General features: G+C 48.1%; 7 protein-coding genes across 7 annotated transcripts, besides 26 other annotated features; all 7 read right to left on the bottom strand.

Annotated features, from left to right (window-relative positions):
• Window positions 1-2,381: a sequence feature (heterozygous, non-Esmeraldo-like haplotype).
• Window positions 128-152: a microsatellite.
• Window positions 259-282: a microsatellite.
• Window positions 527-549: a microsatellite.
• Window positions 642-670: a microsatellite.
• Window positions 811-861: a repeat region.
• Window positions 1,320-1,339: a microsatellite.
• Window positions 1,417-1,449: a microsatellite.
• Window positions 1,492-1,556: a microsatellite.
• Window positions 1,842-1,877: a microsatellite.
• Window positions 1,927-1,985: a microsatellite.
• Window positions 2,334-3,668, bottom strand: Tc00.1047053504085.70 (hypothetical protein, conserved; the record flags this gene model as incomplete). Its single annotated transcript, XM_803716.1, has 1 exon — window positions 2,334-3,668. The coding sequence occupies one exon, from the start codon at window positions 3,666-3,668 to the stop codon at window positions 2,334-2,336; it is 1,335 nt and encodes a 444-aa protein (XP_808809.1).
• Window positions 2,382-3,256: a sequence feature (areas merged during assembly that could not be assigned to a particular haplotype. This can correspond to areas where the two haplotypes were merged or to regions with more than two copies in the genome that were merged during assembly.).
• Window positions 2,593-2,661: a microsatellite.
• Window positions 3,257-17,192: a sequence feature (heterozygous, non-Esmeraldo-like haplotype).
• Window positions 3,760-3,783: a microsatellite.
• Window positions 3,858-3,894: a sequence feature (CT-rich).
• Window positions 4,497-4,539: a sequence feature (AT_rich).
• Window positions 4,997-5,019: a microsatellite.
• Window positions 5,043-5,330: a mobile genetic element.
• Window positions 5,307-5,345: a microsatellite.
• Window positions 5,418-5,452: a microsatellite.
• Window positions 5,630-5,673: a repeat region.
• Tc00.1047053504085.60 (CMP-sialic acid transporter, putative) lies at window positions 5,792-7,030 on the bottom strand (the record flags this gene model as incomplete). Its single annotated transcript, XM_803715.1, has 1 exon — window positions 5,792-7,030. The coding sequence occupies one exon, from the start codon at window positions 7,028-7,030 to the stop codon at window positions 5,792-5,794; it is 1,239 nt and encodes a 412-aa protein (XP_808808.1).
• Window positions 7,388-7,446: a sequence feature (T-rich).
• On the bottom strand, window positions 7,563-9,308 carry Tc00.1047053504085.50 (ATP-dependent DEAD/H RNA helicase, putative; the record flags this gene model as incomplete). Its single annotated transcript, XM_803714.1, has 1 exon — window positions 7,563-9,308. The coding sequence occupies one exon, from the start codon at window positions 9,306-9,308 to the stop codon at window positions 7,563-7,565; it is 1,746 nt and encodes a 581-aa protein (XP_808807.1).
• Window positions 9,994-10,028: a microsatellite.
• Window positions 10,344-12,068, bottom strand: Tc00.1047053504085.40 (hypothetical protein, conserved; the record flags this gene model as incomplete). Its single annotated transcript, XM_803713.1, has 1 exon — window positions 10,344-12,068. The coding sequence occupies one exon, from the start codon at window positions 12,066-12,068 to the stop codon at window positions 10,344-10,346; it is 1,725 nt and encodes a 574-aa protein (XP_808806.1).
• On the bottom strand, window positions 12,497-13,792 carry Tc00.1047053504085.30 (RNA-binding protein, putative; the record flags this gene model as incomplete). Its single annotated transcript, XM_803712.1, has 1 exon — window positions 12,497-13,792. The coding sequence occupies one exon, from the start codon at window positions 13,790-13,792 to the stop codon at window positions 12,497-12,499; it is 1,296 nt and encodes a 431-aa protein (XP_808805.1).
• Window positions 14,108-14,944, bottom strand: Tc00.1047053504085.20 (exosome-associated protein 2, putative; the record flags this gene model as incomplete). Its single annotated transcript, XM_803711.1, has 1 exon — window positions 14,108-14,944. One exon carries the CDS (start codon window positions 14,942-14,944, stop codon window positions 14,108-14,110), a length of 837 nt encoding a protein of 278 aa, XP_808804.1.
• Window positions 15,482-15,508: a microsatellite.
• Window positions 15,552-15,594: a sequence feature (AT_rich).
• Window positions 15,599-17,192, bottom strand: Tc00.1047053504085.10 (hypothetical protein, conserved; the record flags this gene model as incomplete). Its single annotated transcript, XM_803710.1, has 1 exon — window positions 15,599-17,192. A coding segment is annotated over one exon (1,594 nt), but the record flags the coding sequence as incomplete, so codon positions are not given.

Raw genomic sequence — 17,192 nt, 5'->3', positions numbered from 1 at the left:
AAACTGCGGCACCGAGAGGCCCGAACACGGGGGCCCCCAAAAGGCACGTGGAAGTAAAAAAACAAGACCAAAAAACCAGGAGCCTGCACACGACGCTGCGTACACACAGGCACGTATATTATATTATAAAGAAAAAAAAAAAAAAAAAAAAACAGAGATGGCAAAGAATGTGCGTTAAACGCATTTTTTCCCCCTCCAAAGGCTCCTTCACTCCGCGCCAATGTCCCTCCTCTCATGCACTCACTCTCTTTCCTCGTCATTATTATTATTATTATTTTTATTTCTTTCCCGCTCTGCACCACCATTTGACTTCTTTTTTGTCTGTTTGTTTGTTTTTGCGCCCCCTGCGGGTCTTTCGGCGATGTTCACACACTCTTTACCTCCGCAAGCCCTCCATGGCGTGTCGATGTGCCATCGGAGCATTCGCCCACAATATGTGGCGCTCCTCCGCCCCACCCCATGCAAATGGAGGGTATAAAAGAAAGAAGAAAAAACGAATTGGAGAAAAAGTTTGGCAGAAACGCAGAAAAAAAAAAAAAAAGAAAAAAAGTGGAAACAATGGCGGCAGAATAAATTTATGTTTACATCCGATATGATAATATAACAAGAATGCATGCATAATCGATTCATACATGCAGATGTATACATATACATATATATATATATATACTGTTATACATATGGGGGGCTTGTGTCTGTGGTCAAAGTAACAACAGGGTCAAGGAAGAAAAGAAGACGAGTCCACAAGAATTTAGCCAACATTGCAAGTGTGTGGATGTGACGCTCGTTGAAACACACACACACACACACAGAGAGAGAGAGAGAGACAGACAGGGGAAAAAGAAAAAAAAAAAAAAAAGACATGCATACATTCCAGTAAAGACAGTGTGTATTACACTGGGAGTGGGGGAGGGTGGCCCGAAAGCGGTACGGGTTCACATCACCCCGCATAAATCCACCAACCAACCAACCACCCCCTTCTGCCTGTAGACTCACAAATAAAAATATTCTACAAGTACATGCACATCACATAATTTAACTCCTTCATGGGACCGTCGGGGGGAAAAAAAAAAAAAAAAAGTTCCACCTCAAAGACTGAACGCATTCGTCCCGCTATTCCCGTCGCCTCCTCCTCCTACCAACGCACACACGCACACACGCAGAGAGAAAGAAAAAAAAACACAAACTTTTCGTTGGATTATTCCTTCCCAAGTGAATAACCCTGCGACTCCCCACTCACGGTGGTGCGGCACCGAAAAGAAAGAAAACAAAATCAAAGAAAGTAATAATCATTAAAACAGTAATTTATTAACGGTACTAAAAAAAAAAAAAAAAAAAAGTGTTCTTCATTCCACTGAAAAATAGTAATGACGAACAGACAGAAGGCCAATGAGAGTGAGAGACACACACACACACAGGGAGAGAGAGAGAGAGAGAAAGGGAAAGAGACATGCCACTCTGCGCAAACATAAACACAAACATGTATAAGTGTAAATATATAAATAAATAGATATATAGATAGATAGACAGATAGACAGATACATGCATACATCAATGTATTAAATTATATACAACCACAAAAATGGAATAATAATCCAGAAACAAAAAAGGCATGTGAGTCATCTCACAACCCTTCCGTTCCCATCGCATACATATTTATTACATCACACACAGTCACACAGGCAAAAAAAAAAAAAAAGGACTACGAGGACTCTTTAGCTAACGATGATAAAAAAAAATCAACAAAAAGACTTCTTTGTTTCGTTCTTTCTCTCTTTCTCGTTCTCTCAATAAATCCCTCCACCCACACACCCCACAGTCACCATTGCGCATCCATAAAAAACAATAATAATAATAATAACTGGTGATAATAATAAATACATAACAAAGAGAAAGAAAAAGGGACAAACATACATGTACAAATCCATACATATATATACACAGACATATATATGAATATATATTTATATATTTACGTTTATATAGTGTGACGTATTTACATGCATGTCAAATGCACGCGGAGGAGCCAGCGGGTCGCACTTTGAATGCGCACGGAGGGGGGGGGAAGTATCAGAGAAGATTGAAAGTCAAAGGCATCAGGACACACACACATAAAAAAAAAACATGAAAGAAGAAAAAGATATATATGTGCGTATTATTTTCCCAACCAAACATCCCCAGGGAAAAAGGGTGATAAAATTTCAAAAATGAGTTCCTTCTTCTACGCACCCGCAACACTACCCCGTTCCTTCAATCCCTCAACATTATCTGGTTCAAACGGTTCTTACAGACTCCCAATAGGCCTACCTGATCGCATGCTCCAATTCAAGTGTCTACATGAGAGTAAACAACACCTGTGGCAGGAGATAATCCGTCACTGAATTCACCGGAAGCGCCGACTGCTGCTGGGACCCTGAAGTCGAATTTTGTTGTTGGGTACCGCGATGGTGAAGTTGTTCGTAGAATGAATTAGAGGATTGAAACTGCGTCGCTGAAATTTGTACTGTCGTACTGCTCATATATGGCGTCTGCTGCGAAGTGTACACGGAAGAAAACGGGTACCCCGCCTGCTGCGTCATAATCTGAGGAGGATGCTGCTGCTGCTGCTGTTTCTGCGCCTGCTGTAGGTGTAAATGCGGCGGCTGCGCTGGTGACGGTGCTTGGGACGAAAGCATGGATGGAGGTGACATGATAACCCCACCGGTTGCATGTTGAACACCCCGAGCGTCAAAGGGGAAACCAGTTGCTTGCCGAGTGTAACCGTGCATGCTGTTGGTTGAGCAATTAGCACTGGGCAAAAAACGTGGTTGAGTGCCGGTATGACTCGGACGCAGGTTAATAACATTGAGGTCCGCTGTTTGGTTGTAGGTAAAAGGTGCGGTCATCGCTGTTGCAGTTGTTTCTGTGGATGACAACGATGGTGGCATTGATGACTGCGCTGACGGCTTCAAATAAACGCGGTGAATAAAATGGCATATCCTTCCCCTCCCACATTTCTCACGCTCGTAGTGTTTGCATAATCGAAGCAGCCTGGTTGAGCCATGCAACAGTGCTTCTTCACTCCCCCTTGTCTTATAGACATAATCAGAGGCTAATCGTAATCTGGCCGGGGCATCGCCGGTGAATTGGGAGGAGGTCCCACTGAGGTTGCTTTGATTGATATGAAAGACGGATCCAGGTTCATGTCTTTCGTAAAGGGCTTCAGCCATGGAGTGAATGGGAGTCGACCAGTGCACTTGAATGGCTTTCACCGGCCCACCACGATGGGGAGCATTCGTCAAGACATGACGACTGTGAATAAAGTCACAGAAGGAACCGTGGGCGCAGGTGGAATTGCTAGTGTACATCTTGCACAGGTAGAATGCAAAGGTGGGAGCCCCTTTGCCCTGGTTCTTCGCCAGGTATCGCCTCGACCCGGCCGTGGGCTCGATAAGTTCCGGTGGGATGGAGAGCGTCTCCGCCTTGTCCGCGCTAAGCACATTGAAGTGGTCCCCAGGCAGGCCACTCGTGTTTCGGCTCTCCGGTCGCCTAACGCCCTCCTTTTTGCCCTCCTGCAGCACCGCAGCGATCGTGGCGTTATTTCGGTTGGAGGTAGAAGAGTTCGACGAGGCCAACTTCTCCGCGTACATGTCAGCGTCCCCCTCAAACAAACTCACCGATGCCTCCATCAGCGTCTCCTCCTCTCACAGACAACCGCTGCTGCACCTGCAGAAAGTGTGGCAACACCGGACAATGAACCCGCAAGTAAGAAAGAAATAGACAAACACACACACACACACACACTGAGAGACAAAATCTGAAAGAAAATGGTACGGAGAGTGTGTGTGTGTATGTGCGGGTTAGGGAACCAAGCCACAAAAAGAGGAAAGAAAAAAAAAAAGAGAGAGAGACAGATATATAGCTATACAACGTTGTGTGTTATCTATCTATACAGATGTGGATAGATAAGGATAATTAAAAGTATGGGAGCTTGCCGGCTGAAGTAGCGGTAAGAAAAAAAAAAAAAAAAAAACAGTGAACTTATTTGCTTCACTGTCCCTTGCCTGCACAGAAAAGAAGAGGAAACAAATTGTATACAAATAAGATCACTGTGAATCGTGTGTGGCACACACTCACGCCCTGTCGGCCTCTTTCCCGCGCTTCTACGTGTCTGTGTATTTGTGTCTGTTTCTTTGCGTAGGGTCGACCACCAAAGAAGTCGCACTGCGGGGCGGGTGAAAGAGACGGAAAGAAAAAAAAGAAAAAAAAAAACTAAATTCCTTTTTTTTCTTTTCTCTCTCTCTCTTCTTCGTCTGTCTTTTTGTTGTTGTTTTATTGGTGTTGTTTCGCTCTTGATTGCTGGTCGGTCCAATCCTTTCCTTCCTAGTCCCTGCACACGCAGACACATGCATACATGAAGGGAAGAGGGGAAAAAAAAAAAAAAAAGGAATGTGAGCAATGAACACAACATCATGCACAGTGAACCGCAATGACTTCCTCCCCACCTTTTCTCCTCCAATAAAAAAAAAAAAAAAAAAATTATTTTCTTTTTTTTTTTTTGTTTTCCCTTTTGTTCTTCACTCATGCCTCAGTCATTCCTCTCCCTCTGGCTGTCTGCGTGTCATCTCCTCCTTTCCTCGGCTTACTGCTTGCCCCACACAGTGCGTCCGCCTCGAAGGAAAAGTTTTATTGCACCGGAAAAAAAAAAAAAAGGGGGGAAAAAAAACCTCGTTTTTGAGACGCTTCAATTGCCATTTAATCCCGTGTGCATATATAACTGCACCTCCCTCCGTCGGCATCTAAGTCTCCACGCACAAACTCATGCTTGTTGGTTTCCGTTTCCCCCCCGCTTCTGCTCCTCCTCCTCGCCGGTACAACCACCACAACAACAACAGCAACAGTCTTCGATTATTGACACTTCTCCTGTCAACGTGCTTTCGTTCATGGCCACCACGCAAAAGTATTCGGGTCGCATACGCAAGACACACCAACAGAGCGGGAAACAGCAACAATAAATTATACATATATATATATATATATGATATGATATGATGTATCTATGTCCCTGGCTCAGCCGGCCACCTCAACGTGGTGCCAGGGTCTAGCACCCTCTTGCTAGAGAGGAAGCCAAGCGCCTGCTGTTCATGCTTCAAACCCGATGAGTACTTGTCTACTTAGTTTTACGGGCCGGAAGGGCACCAGATGTTGGAGCCATTCTATAGTGGCTACCCGCGGAGTAAGGTTATCCTTGCCACTGAATTCCTTCGTACGCTTACCAGAGCTGCACAACTGAGGTGTAGTTACTACGACTGGAAAGATAAGAAAAAATATATATATATATAATATATATAATGTATCTATGCATAAAGGTAGGGGAAAGAAAAAGACGACCATCAATTAGTGGAAATGCACAAATAAAAATAATTTGAAACACACACATATATATATATATAGATAGATAGATAGATAGATATTATTTTATTTTATATTACATACAAAAACAAAAAAAAGGTGGTGTGGAGGATTAAATTCACCGAGTCCACAGAATTGCTGCGTGCACCACCTCCACGCTGAATAAGGAAAAAATCTTATAAATTGAAAAAAGTATAAACATATTCATATATGCACATGCATACGAAAATACATATGGGGAAAGGAAAGGAAAGGGAAGAAGAAACAAAAAAAAAAAAAAAAGTATTTCTAGCGCAAACTGCCACCTGCTCCTCCCTCCGCAAGGGACAACTCGAGGAATAGAGTATAAAACCCTCCTTTTTTCCCCTTTCTCCCCACACACAAACACTGATATTACTGGTTAAGAGTTGTACACAACGATGGCGCCAAGGGATACGGCATTTCCAACCAAAAATGTTGCGCTCGGACAAAACGCGTACAAATAAGAGGAGCACAAACCACTCAACGCAATGGAGATCACCGCTGCAAATGTTCTCACAATATTGTCGGAGTATTTGATCACCACCGCCACCAGAAGTCCGCCAATCGCCTGCACCACTAACATCACCCAAACTAACCCGTCAAAGCCAAGAAAGTAAGTGCGAACGGCGTCAATAAAAGACGCATTACGGGACTCCGTGAAGCCGCCCACAGAACCGTTCAGTGCCTGAAACACGGCAAAGCATAAGACCGAGTGAAGGGCTAGGTGCAAATTTTTAGTGGAGGTAAACAAACTCATCGAACTAGACCGGGACTTTAAAAAGGACTCCATAATAACAGATGCGGCGCTGGATGTTGCCGCAGAGAATATCGTGGCAACGATGCCAACGGTGTAATCCCCCTTAAAACTCCCCTCTGGCGACCGCTCTGCCCCTGAGGCGGTCCTGTCCCCAAGCTGCGCCACAGAGACGCCGAGTGCCAACACGACAAGAGCCACCCACTGCCGAAATAAAAAACAACGCCCGAGGAAAACTGACATAAAGACCGCCGTGATGATTATTCTCGACTGGTACGTCACCTGAAAGAGCGTCGGCTCAATGTTGGCAAGGGCCAAATAAACGCAGCAGTTCTGGAACCCGTAGAGCAGAGCCGGCAGCAGCATGCGGAAGGCACTTGGGTGAAACAACTCGGAGACAATTCCATTCTTAAACAAACGCCACTGTCCCGGAGTCTTTGATGCGGAGAGTTGAAACGATGCGTCCAGCAAATTGTCTTTACAGTTTATTTCCTCACTGTTGTTTAAATGAGACGAGCTGATTACATCGCTGCCAGTGTTGACTTTTACCGGCAGCGGCTGCATTTCGTCGAGCCCATCCAAAATCAATTCCTTTTCGTTCCTTTCAGTCGCGTGTTCTCGGACGTAGCGCCACACGTCAATGACGCACCAGGCAAAGGACGCAATGAACTTTATAGCCTCCTGAATCAACACTGCGTGCATCACGGCAAACCGCTCAACGCCAGCAGCCAACTGGCGTTCCTGAGTGTAACTAATGAGCAGCACCGCTATCGCATTCTGGAACGTCAGAAACCAAAAGAAAAAAAGCTGTTTTGACCAGCACGACACAACCCGCCTACAAAACCCAAAGAGGTAAATCCGCATACCAACCCCTCCACCACCAACCCTTCCTTCTCACAATCTGTCGCAGGGGCAAAAAAGGTGTATGTATTTATAATATTGCTTCCGCGTGTGTGCCTCCCTGCCCTGTCCCCAATTATCTCAAAGGATTTCGTCGCCTTTACGTGGAGATGGTGTCTCAAACGCAAAAACCTTCTCCAAGAGAGACGTACCCCCCTCCTCTTCGCCGATACCTGCAGGAAGAGAAGACTCACTCAAGAACACTTTTACTAATACGACTTGCCGTCTTCGTGGCTTACGGCGGGGTGGAGAAACGACACCGCGGCAATATTTTATCGCTGAAGACCCAAACAGACACAATTTCATGCCACAAATATATTTAAAAAAAAAAAAAAGGAAAAGGGGGAAAAAAGAGAATACGAGAAGAGAGAAAGAAAAAAGCGCAGCGAGTGCCCGTCGCCTCAGCCGAGAGCACATCCAACCTCGATCCAAACGCAAACATACACACACGGGGAAAGAAGAAAAAAAAAAAGAAATATATATGCACACAGGTCAACTAAAAACCAAAGGCCCGCCTTTCCTCGTCCACATCAATGGCATTGTGCCGTCGCTTGACCTTGAAGGGAATTTCCAGTGTATCGCAAAACAGACTTATTTTACGCACTGCAAAACGACTCATAATAACAATGGACACGCCACGGCCTCCAAACCTTCCCACACGCCCGCACCAATGCGCGTAATCCAGGGCAGATTGCGGGGTTGCCAAAATCATGACATGAGTGAGGTCGCCGATATCAATACCGCGCACACAAGAGGAAGCACAAAGAATAAACTGTCGAATATATATTGACTCTGCAGGAGATAAGTGGGAGTTGTGAGTTGTAAGTGAATTCGCATGTGTTCCTCCTTCTCTCCCCTCCCGCTGTTTACAAGACCCTTGCTGGGTGCCAATCTGCTCAACCTTGAATCGCTCATCGGGCTGGGCAGGTCTCAAAACCCGTTGGACGAAGAGGTCAACATTTCCGGAGTCCGGTAAAATCACCAGGATCTTCATCTTCCCTGTCGGTTCCGCGTTGCCCTCCATGCCGTGCCCGGATTCCTTTATGGCGGCCGCCAAGCACTCCCGCTGCTCCTCAAGGGTATCTGCGGTGTAGAAAAGATGTTGAATCCCATCAGGGACAATCGCCTTTGAGAGATTCCCTGTCGCCTTTGCCTTCTGAGAAAAGCTTTCAATCTCGCTCTCAAAAATGCGAGACGTTTTGGACTCAAGAACGCTCTTCTTTAAAAATCGCCGCACGTGGTTGACGGTAGACCCTGCAAGAGTCGCGCTCGTAAACACCAGCTGCACCGGCGCCTGGTACTTGACAAAGCGGTAGAGCTCCTTCATCAGCAGATTCCCCGCCGCGTCAGGGCGGGTTGACGGAAGCACCTCGTCCACCTCGTCCACCACCACAAGATCAATGCTCGGCAACACCGGAGTGAGGGCGAAGGAGTGTTTCTTGCGTCCCAACGTCGCCTCACGGGAAAGAATGGACTGCTTTCGTCGCTGAAAAAACTCCCAGAAAACCTCCGGTGTCGCAACGCACACGTACGGCCGCCGGTCCGCCGACCCCACAATTTTTCCTGCCGCGTCGCGGATGAATTCCCGCGTGAGACGCTGGTACACCACATTGGAGGGCAAATCGCTGGTAGCAGAAAACACTAAACGTTCATCGGACTCATACCACCACATCTCGCGCATCCACTGCGCAATCTGACGGCACAGGTGATCATTCTGCGCAAGGAAAAGAGCAGAGAAAAGTTTCATCGGCCCATCCCGCATCAGACGAGCAATAAGAGCCAAACAAAGAGCAAATGTCTTTCCAGTTCCCGTTGGGGCACAGAGCGCCACATCCTGTTGAGCATAAAAGTGTTGAAGTGCGCGTGCCTGAACCATTGTCAATCCCTGAAACCCACCCGCATCGTCATCTCTTTTCATAGAGGCACCACTCGGAGACTTCTCATGCGAGAAGCGTCGATGTAAATACTGCACTAGATGCGGTGGAAGTCCCATTCGTTCCGGATCCAGCTTTGCGACTGGCTTCTGTGAAAGCTCCTGTAACGAACTGGTTTGCAGGGCCTCTTCATCAATGACAATGTCAGAGAGAGAGGTAACACCGCGCAGCGGCTCTGGCCGCCTCGCTGTGAAGACCAAAGGCCTGCAATCAGAGGAGCGGATTTCCGTAAAATCCTTTGGAACTTCCCGAAATCGCCGCGGCAGCCGCTTTTCTTGACGCCACATTAAATAGAAACATCGCCTCATTCGTCACCCGCAATACAAAAACACGCAACCACCGCGTGTACACAGAAAAAATTGTTGGCCTTTCCTTTTTTGTTGTTGTTTTGTGTGTGTATTCGTGCTCCCTTTTCTTTGTGTACCGTCTGGCAGAGTGCCAAGGAGACAGTCACAAGTAAAAAACAAAAAAAAAAAAGCGAAAAACCAACAATAAATCCTGGTTGAGATGCATAAAAATATCTACGTTGTTAAATTCATTACCGACATAACATCCAATTTTAAAAAAATAACGCCCAACACACATGCAGATAACGGCAACCATTTTTGCCCTTCCCTCCTCTTACATACACACCAATAAATATATATTGAGAGAAGAGTACATGGGACAGAGAAGTTTGCCAGTCTCATTGTCCCTTTGCCCTTCCTGGAAACACAGGGACATGATCTATGCGTGCATGTCACTATTTCCTACCTTGCTCTCCTCGCCCACTACTCCTCCGCCTCAGAGCTGCCGGATTCATCCACCTCCGGCTCGGTGGCATCGCTCTCCTCCGGTTCACTGTTTTCGCTCTCCGCCACCTTATTGACGGGTTGAACCTCCTTGCAGCGGTACTTCATAACCTCTAGTGCCGCCGGACGGTAGTAGTTGGCCCCAGAGCACGCAATACCAAGAGCGGGCATGGCTGAATCCTTGTATTTTTTGGTTTTACCCTTTTTTTTCCCTTTTTTTTGTGTTTTTTTTTTTTTGTGTGTGTGCCTTTAACGTCCTTTTTCTGGAAGTTCCACACACACGCACCCAATCCCTTATTTTGTCTGCCTATATTTCTGGTTTACTCACCCTCGGAGAGCGTAGACCCTTTCTTTCCCTCTCTCTCTCTTCCTCCCTACCTCCGAGAAGCAAAAAAGCGACAAGAACGTCGGAGAGAAGTGTCGCAAAAATCGTTTCGCTCCCCATTATTGCCATTTCCCCTCCTCTCTCTCTCTTATATCTCTCTACACACGCACACCGGGCGCAAATGCAAACAAATGCCCAAAAACGTCATCACTCCAGACAGCGTTTATTTACGGGAAAATATACAAAAGCCTCTCAAACGGGATCACTGGTTGCCGAGCGGCGAGTTCTGCTGCAGAGGAAAGGAAGTCTAAACTCATCTCCATCGCACCCTGCGCCTCACGAACGCGGCCCATGCCCTCGTACGCAGCAGTATGGGTGGAGGTAGAGTCGATGGCCAATTGGAAGTAGTGTGACGCCTCAACCAAATGCGTGGTGCGGAGAGACTGCGGCTGGTTTGCCTTGAGGGCTTCAAGAAGATAAAGGCGGCCCAGCTGGACATACGAATCCGCATGTGCCGTGCATACTTCAAGGGCCGTAAATAACAAGGAATGCAGCGACCTTACCTCTTGTTCATCAAGCAGAGTTCCCTGCTCCCGAATGAGCTGCTCGTCCTCAAACTCCCTCAGAACTGAAACGACGTCCCCGACACCAGCCGTCATGTGACGCTGACGAACCGTCTCCACAATTTTCTCCATTCGATCAATCTTTATTCTCACGGAACAGCAAATGAGGTCGGCATAGGCCTTGCGGTGCTCCTCCCTCGCCTCCCCCACAAACTCTAATCCCGCCCTAACCGCAATCTCTGCGATGGAGGTGCAGCCAACCTCCACCGCAACATACGCCAAAAGAGCCCAGTGACCCGCCACACGAGACGCCCCGCGGAAGCGACTGCTCCAGCATCCGTCCGCAATAACTGTCGTGCCAATATCCGGTACGAGGCGAAATTCATCAGAGTCCGCTCGCTCTGATGTGTACTGGGTCGTCGCTTGAACACGTGCCACAAGGATTGCCAGCAATTCCTCGCAACCCACACGTTTATGAAGATGAACGTCATTCGTCACATACCGCATCATTGTTAAAACAATTCCCCCTAAGATGTACTGCGGGTGCACATGCTCTGTATGATTTGCCACTTCCAGGGCCTTATCATACTCTCCGGTAGCGGAGAATAAAAGAGAAAGAAGCACCAATGCGTTTGCATCCGCGCGGTTTTGACCCACCAACCTCTGTGCCAACGTCAAAGCACTTTGTATCTCACCGAGAAGAGCCATGAGCCACGCAAGTTTGACAAGCTGAACAAAATCCGTAGGAAGTGCGTTAGCTTCTCGTGCAATAATCTCCAGTGTACCTCTCACCAGTTTCCCTGCCATTGTCTCCAGTGTGCTCCGACCCTCTCTCTCTTGCACCACAGAACCAAGATAATAACATGCCCACGCAAGGTGGGTGGTGGTTAGGGCGCAACGGTGTGCATCAACCGCCATTTCCGCTAGACGTACACCGGCACGTAGGGAAGATACGGTTCCCCTTTTTATTCCAAGATGAGAAGCCAACATGAAAAAACGTGCTGCCAACTGTCGTTGTGGAGTGGAAATGGAAGAAACCGTTGAGCTAGCTTCTGTAGAAACCGCATCCGATGTTTCACATGTCCTGTGGCTGTCGTCGTCATCGCCTTCATACCATTTACCGCGAGGAAGAGGGCTGGATTGACCATTGAGCGGCTTTTCATCCATCAGAGCCTTTGCGGTGTCCTCCAGCATCTGCAGCAGCCGCTTTAAGGGAACGTGTCGGTTCTGTAAGCAAAACATCGACACTTCCATCCACTGCTGTGCGGAAACGGGGGGTGCGAAGCTGAATGTCTCGGAGTTGCTCTCCAGGTGACGTGGGACCGTCTCCACAGCCCTCAGCGCCGCAGTCCCAGGCACCCCCCCGTGACGCTCGCCCGGCTCGGCCATTGACGAACAATTTTATTTTCCCCCCTCTTCGCCTGCACAGTACAAATGAATGTAAACACGGTAACAGTAGAATTGTTGCCTCTGTGTACCGCGTTGTTGGCTTCCTGCGCCGCAATGGGTCCCCCCCCCCCCCTCGCACGGAACTCGCCTCCTCAAAATCCCCCGAAAACAGAAACACCAAAAAAACACGCAAAACACACCTCGTTCCTACAAAAACAGTTAAGCACTTTCCATACACGACACGTTGAGACAGGTCAAATACTAATATAAAAAAAGAGTTGCAGAGAGCACTCATACAAACACTCATCCGAGCAAAGCAATAAGTGACAAACCAACAAGAAAAAAAAAAAAAAAGGAAGAAGGAAACAAGAACAATACACAAAAGATTCAAGGCCGCCTTACGTTATCATTTCTCCTTTTTGATGTGGTCACACCCACCGTCTATGGTTTTCACTGACATCAAAGTCCTCCGGTAGCAGTTCGTCCGCCTGGCAAATGAGTGTTCCTTGTTGCAGCGACACAATATTCAGACGATCATCCAGCACACCACTTACAAGTGTGTGATCTTTCAACACAGCACCGTTAAGTCCCTCCGACGCTGCTATCGCCTCCTCCACAGAGGCCATGCGCAGCAGCGCCGTGCCCGTGAAGGAGCCGCTTCGATCATCAATGGCAATGCGCACGTCTTCCACGCGCCCATACTCTGAAAAGGAAACACGCAGCTGATCCACTGTAAGCCAGTATGGCAGACCATCCACCACGACGTCTGGCACAAATGTGTGAAGAGGCAACGCGTTCGCGTCATCCTTTTCATCTTCTGCCTTGGTGACGGTGTCAAGATGCGTGGGAACTCGGACAACCTCCACAGGCACATCTTGCAGCACACGGTCCAAATCGGCCAGGGTATATGTGTCACATGCGGGGTCGTGAAACGCTATAAAAGCCAGCTCGGGGTAGTACGCATTGCGTACGGCCTTAAGGGAATTGTCTGTCGAATCAACAGAAACAATAAAATCCTGCACAACGGCGGCTTTAGTTTCCGTGTGACCAGAATCTGTCATGGCCTGCTGTTGTTTTTGCTGTAACAAAGTACACGATACCTGTCCGTACCGACCAAAATATCGATTCATTGTTTCTTCATTCTGTGCAGACTCGGAGACCATGCGAACAAACAGATGAGTCGTCTTCTTCGCGGAAGTCGTAGTCGCGGCAGCTAACGGTGGTCGAACATGAAACAAGAAATCCGTTGCCGATGGTTTTTCATCACTTTTAGCGGTTTTTGATTTTGGCAATGATTTCCTTTTTTCATCCATGCTCACCACAACATCTTCTTCCTCTTCTCTCTCTACCGCTGCATCCGTAGTTGGCGAGGTGGCGCAGCCCGGTGAGAAGTTTTCACCCACCACCTCCCTGGGCCTTTTTCTGGCACCGGGGGAGAGAATTGACTGCTCTCGGCAAATGGGATGAGGCGGTAAGGCCGCAAATTCAGGAAACGACAAAAAGGAGAGAATGTGGACACGCACCTCTGGTGGGCACAAAGATCCAAAGCGACGTTGTAGAGACAACAGGAGCATTCTTGCGTGTTGTTTGGCAGCAGGGCTTACGCAAGAGAAGAACAGCGGAAGCAGGAAAGAGTTTTCCAAGTAGGCACTATGAAGGTGCGGAACCAGGTGGAGAAGACGCGCCAAATGGTGGTGGTGCAGATCGCGTGTGATGGCATCCATTTGGCGTTTCTTGCTCTTCCTGCTGGCACTCAACTAAGTTCTTGTGTCCGCTTTTTCAACACCCGCTCCTTCTCCTCCTGGCACCCCTTTTGCGGTCCTGAAAAGCAAAAAAGTAAAGAGGCAGCAGAAAATAGATAAATGAAATACAAATAGGCATAAAAGAATATGCAGACATACATGTCAGGTGGGGGTTAGGGGACAAAACGCCATAGTAACACCCCATTGCCATTATCTTACTTCCTCTTCTCCTTGTTGTTGTTCCACTGACGTCAAATTATTCGTCGTTTACCCCATTTCTCCTCAAATCCAATTCATTTACTGAGGAAGGTTGCTGGACTTGAGTATCGCCGAGCGCAGTGCTGCACCATGCGACGCAACCATGTCAATCGCGTCAGTCAAATGGGGCAAAAGAAGTGGAAACCGCCCGTGATGCAAAAAAGAGACAATTCCGTCCGTCTCATCGATTACGACCGTGAGAAGAACATCCGCCACGCTCTCCTCCGCCGCGTTGGTGTCCAGCAGGAACTGCATACTGCCTGCGGTGCCACACAGGCCAATGGTGGCGGCCACTGGAATCCTGTGAAAGCACAGACACCTGCTTTCCACCACATCCCCACTGGGAAGGCGTGCTTTAGGAAGCGTCAAATTATGCAGAGCTGCAACAGCCGCGTGAAGAGTAGCAGCCCGGAGGCCACCATCAGCATTCATCACAATCAGTTCCACACGCAGTACCCAGCAAGCCTCTCCGCTAATCACACAAAGCTCGGTGAGATCCAGGCAAGAGATGATGGTTGAACGAACGAAGCGAGCCAATTCATGCAGCGTCCCTTCAATCTGGAATGCGCTGTAACCCGGGAAAAACGGAGCCGTAACTTCCACCGTGAGACGACCCTCCTCAGGGTGTTGTGGCGGCGGTGGGCCAAACACACCAGTGACGATACAGTTCACACATGTTCCTGTGTCGTCTGTGTATAGCGTAGACGCCAGAACGCGATTTATTTTCGTATCCTGTCGGTTTTCGTAAAGAATATGCGGAACTCGGATAGAGTCAAATGGGCGCCCGTCTAATCGTTTACTTTGAGTAAGGAGGCGAATGACATGTTGCTTGAAGGAACCGAGCTCCACAGCACCCGTAGCGGGCGGAAGTGACATGCCAAGGGCCCAACTTTCCCGTGTTGAATGATAGGCATGCCATCGGTGTTGTTCATAAGTATTTTATCGGAGTTCGTCAAAAAAAAAGGAGGTAAAAAAAAAAAAGAGAAAATGTAAGAAGCAACACAGATGTCCGCTCGTGACTGTTTTCATCTCTCGTCTCGTTTCTTTTTTTGTTTGTTTTTGTTTTTCATTTTTTGCCTCTTTTCACCTTCTCCCTCCATCGTTTCTTTGCCAACCGCACTCCTTCCTTGCCCAATTCCCATCAACAACAACGTTTTGGGTTCCGTGTCAGAGCATTCTTCTCTGCAGCGCACTTTTCTTTTTCCTTTCAATTGGGGGTAGAGAGAAAGCGTTTCATCTCTCTTGCCTGCTGTTTTCCTTCCTTCTTTTTTTTTCTTTTTTTTCTTCCAACCATTGCAGCAAATATGATGATGTGGAAAACACAACACAACAAAAACGAGCTTATCCGTCTTGAACTTACATACCAGTTACTGCTACCAAAGGATTTCATACGGTTCTGTAAACGTACATGCGAAAAAAAAAAAAGAAAAAAAAAAAAAACAAGAGGACGGGAATAAATGACATATAGGAGCCCTTGAAAGAGAATAAAAAAAAAAGAAAATTTTCTTTCTTTTTTTTTTTTTATTCTCTTTACGACTGCAATTTGGTTCCACACTCCGCACAGAATCGCTGTTTTCCAGCGATAAGCTTCGCACCGCACTCAAAACAGAAACGCATTTTTGTGCCTTCAGTGGATCCATTTCCCGCCTCAGTCTCCTTCTTCCGTTGCGGGTGGGAGGGAACACTTTTTTCGGCGACATCGCCGGGAGTGGGGGGTGCTGCGGGTGGTATTTCCTCCATGAGGACTTGTTTTTTGAGGCCAGAGCCCGTGTGTGCCTCCCAAGGCCTATCGCGTTCATTTCTCCTCTTCTCTTCATGGGCCGCAGGAGCCGTCTCTGGGTGGTGGCCCGCGGAGGCCGAATTTCGGTGATTCGATTTATTGCGCTCCAAGCATACTTCTTCATGCTTCGCTAGGCGGTTGGCGTTGAATGTTCGGTTGCAAAAGCGGCACCTTGGAAGTTCCTCCTTTTTATGCACCCCCGCATGCACGCGAGAGGCAACATTCTTGAAGCGAGAGACATTGTTCAACGGTATTTTTACAGCATGCCTCTCTGGGGGAGTGGTGTCATCCAATGCTTGGAAATCATCAAAGGGTGGGCTGGCGGCAGGAGCGGAAGCAATATGAGCAGCGGTGGCAGCAGGTACAGCGGGAGCATCGTCACGACCATCATCATCGATTGCAGATGCATCTTCTTCCACGGGAAGACTCTCAGATTTTCTTTCATCCTTCGACTCTGATGACGCAGCACAATGCTTATTGGTGTCGTTGACTTCTTTTTGGGTGTCGTTCTTTTCCTCACCCACATCTACGGCGGTTCTCGGCGCCGCCTCTTCATGCACAACCAATTTTTTTGCGGTCCTTTCGGCCAGGCTTCGAGAAACTGAGCGCGTGGCAACAGATGCCGATGAGGCTGCAGAAGCAGCGCCATCATAAGCAGCCTCAGCAACAACAACACCATCCCCATCATCACGATCACACGTGACTCCTTGAGTGGAAATGGTTGGATTCGCACATTGTGGTATTGCTTCCGGTGAGTCTTTCTCCAAGGGCTCAGAATCCTCTGCATTGCCCCATGCGGCTCTCTTAATTTGAGTAGAGAAGACAACTTCTCGTGCACCTTTTGTCCGGGCAGCACTGGACGCCGGGGGTGTTGAGGGCTCTTTCTCCAACGGTATAGGCTGACGTGACTTTTTGCTAGGAAATGCGCCAGCAGACGCACTCTGTGCCCTTACTAGGCCCTTGTCGCCTGCAGTTTTGCCAGCGAGTGAGCGGGCCACTGGCCTCGAAGCACTCGCCGCGCCTGGTTTGCAACTACGCAGATGAACCTCCAATCGGTCTGGAAGGAATGTCCGCCCGCAGTTCTCACACTTTACGAGCATGTTCGCATTAAAGTCTTGAATCTGCACCTCATTAAACCGATCGATTTCACTGCCCTTCAATTTTCCACTCCCACCCCTACCTCCTGCTGTCCCACCAAGAGCAACCCTCTCTTTCATCTCCTTTTCATGCGTCTCCGGGTCCACCGGCCTCGGCCCTCGCCTTGCCGGATCCATGCGCTCCCACTCAATGAGCTTCTTGAGGTGACACTGCGGTTGATGGATGCGCAAACTGGCGGAGCCAAAC

Source organism: Trypanosoma cruzi, genomic scaffold (assembly GCF_000209065.1).
Source record: "Trypanosoma cruzi strain CL Brener 1047053517029 genomic scaffold, whole genome shotgun sequence".
In the NCBI taxonomy this organism is placed as follows: Eukaryota; Euglenozoa; class Kinetoplastea; order Trypanosomatida; family Trypanosomatidae; genus Trypanosoma; species Trypanosoma cruzi.
This window is presented reverse-complemented; position numbering and strand designations above follow the sequence as displayed.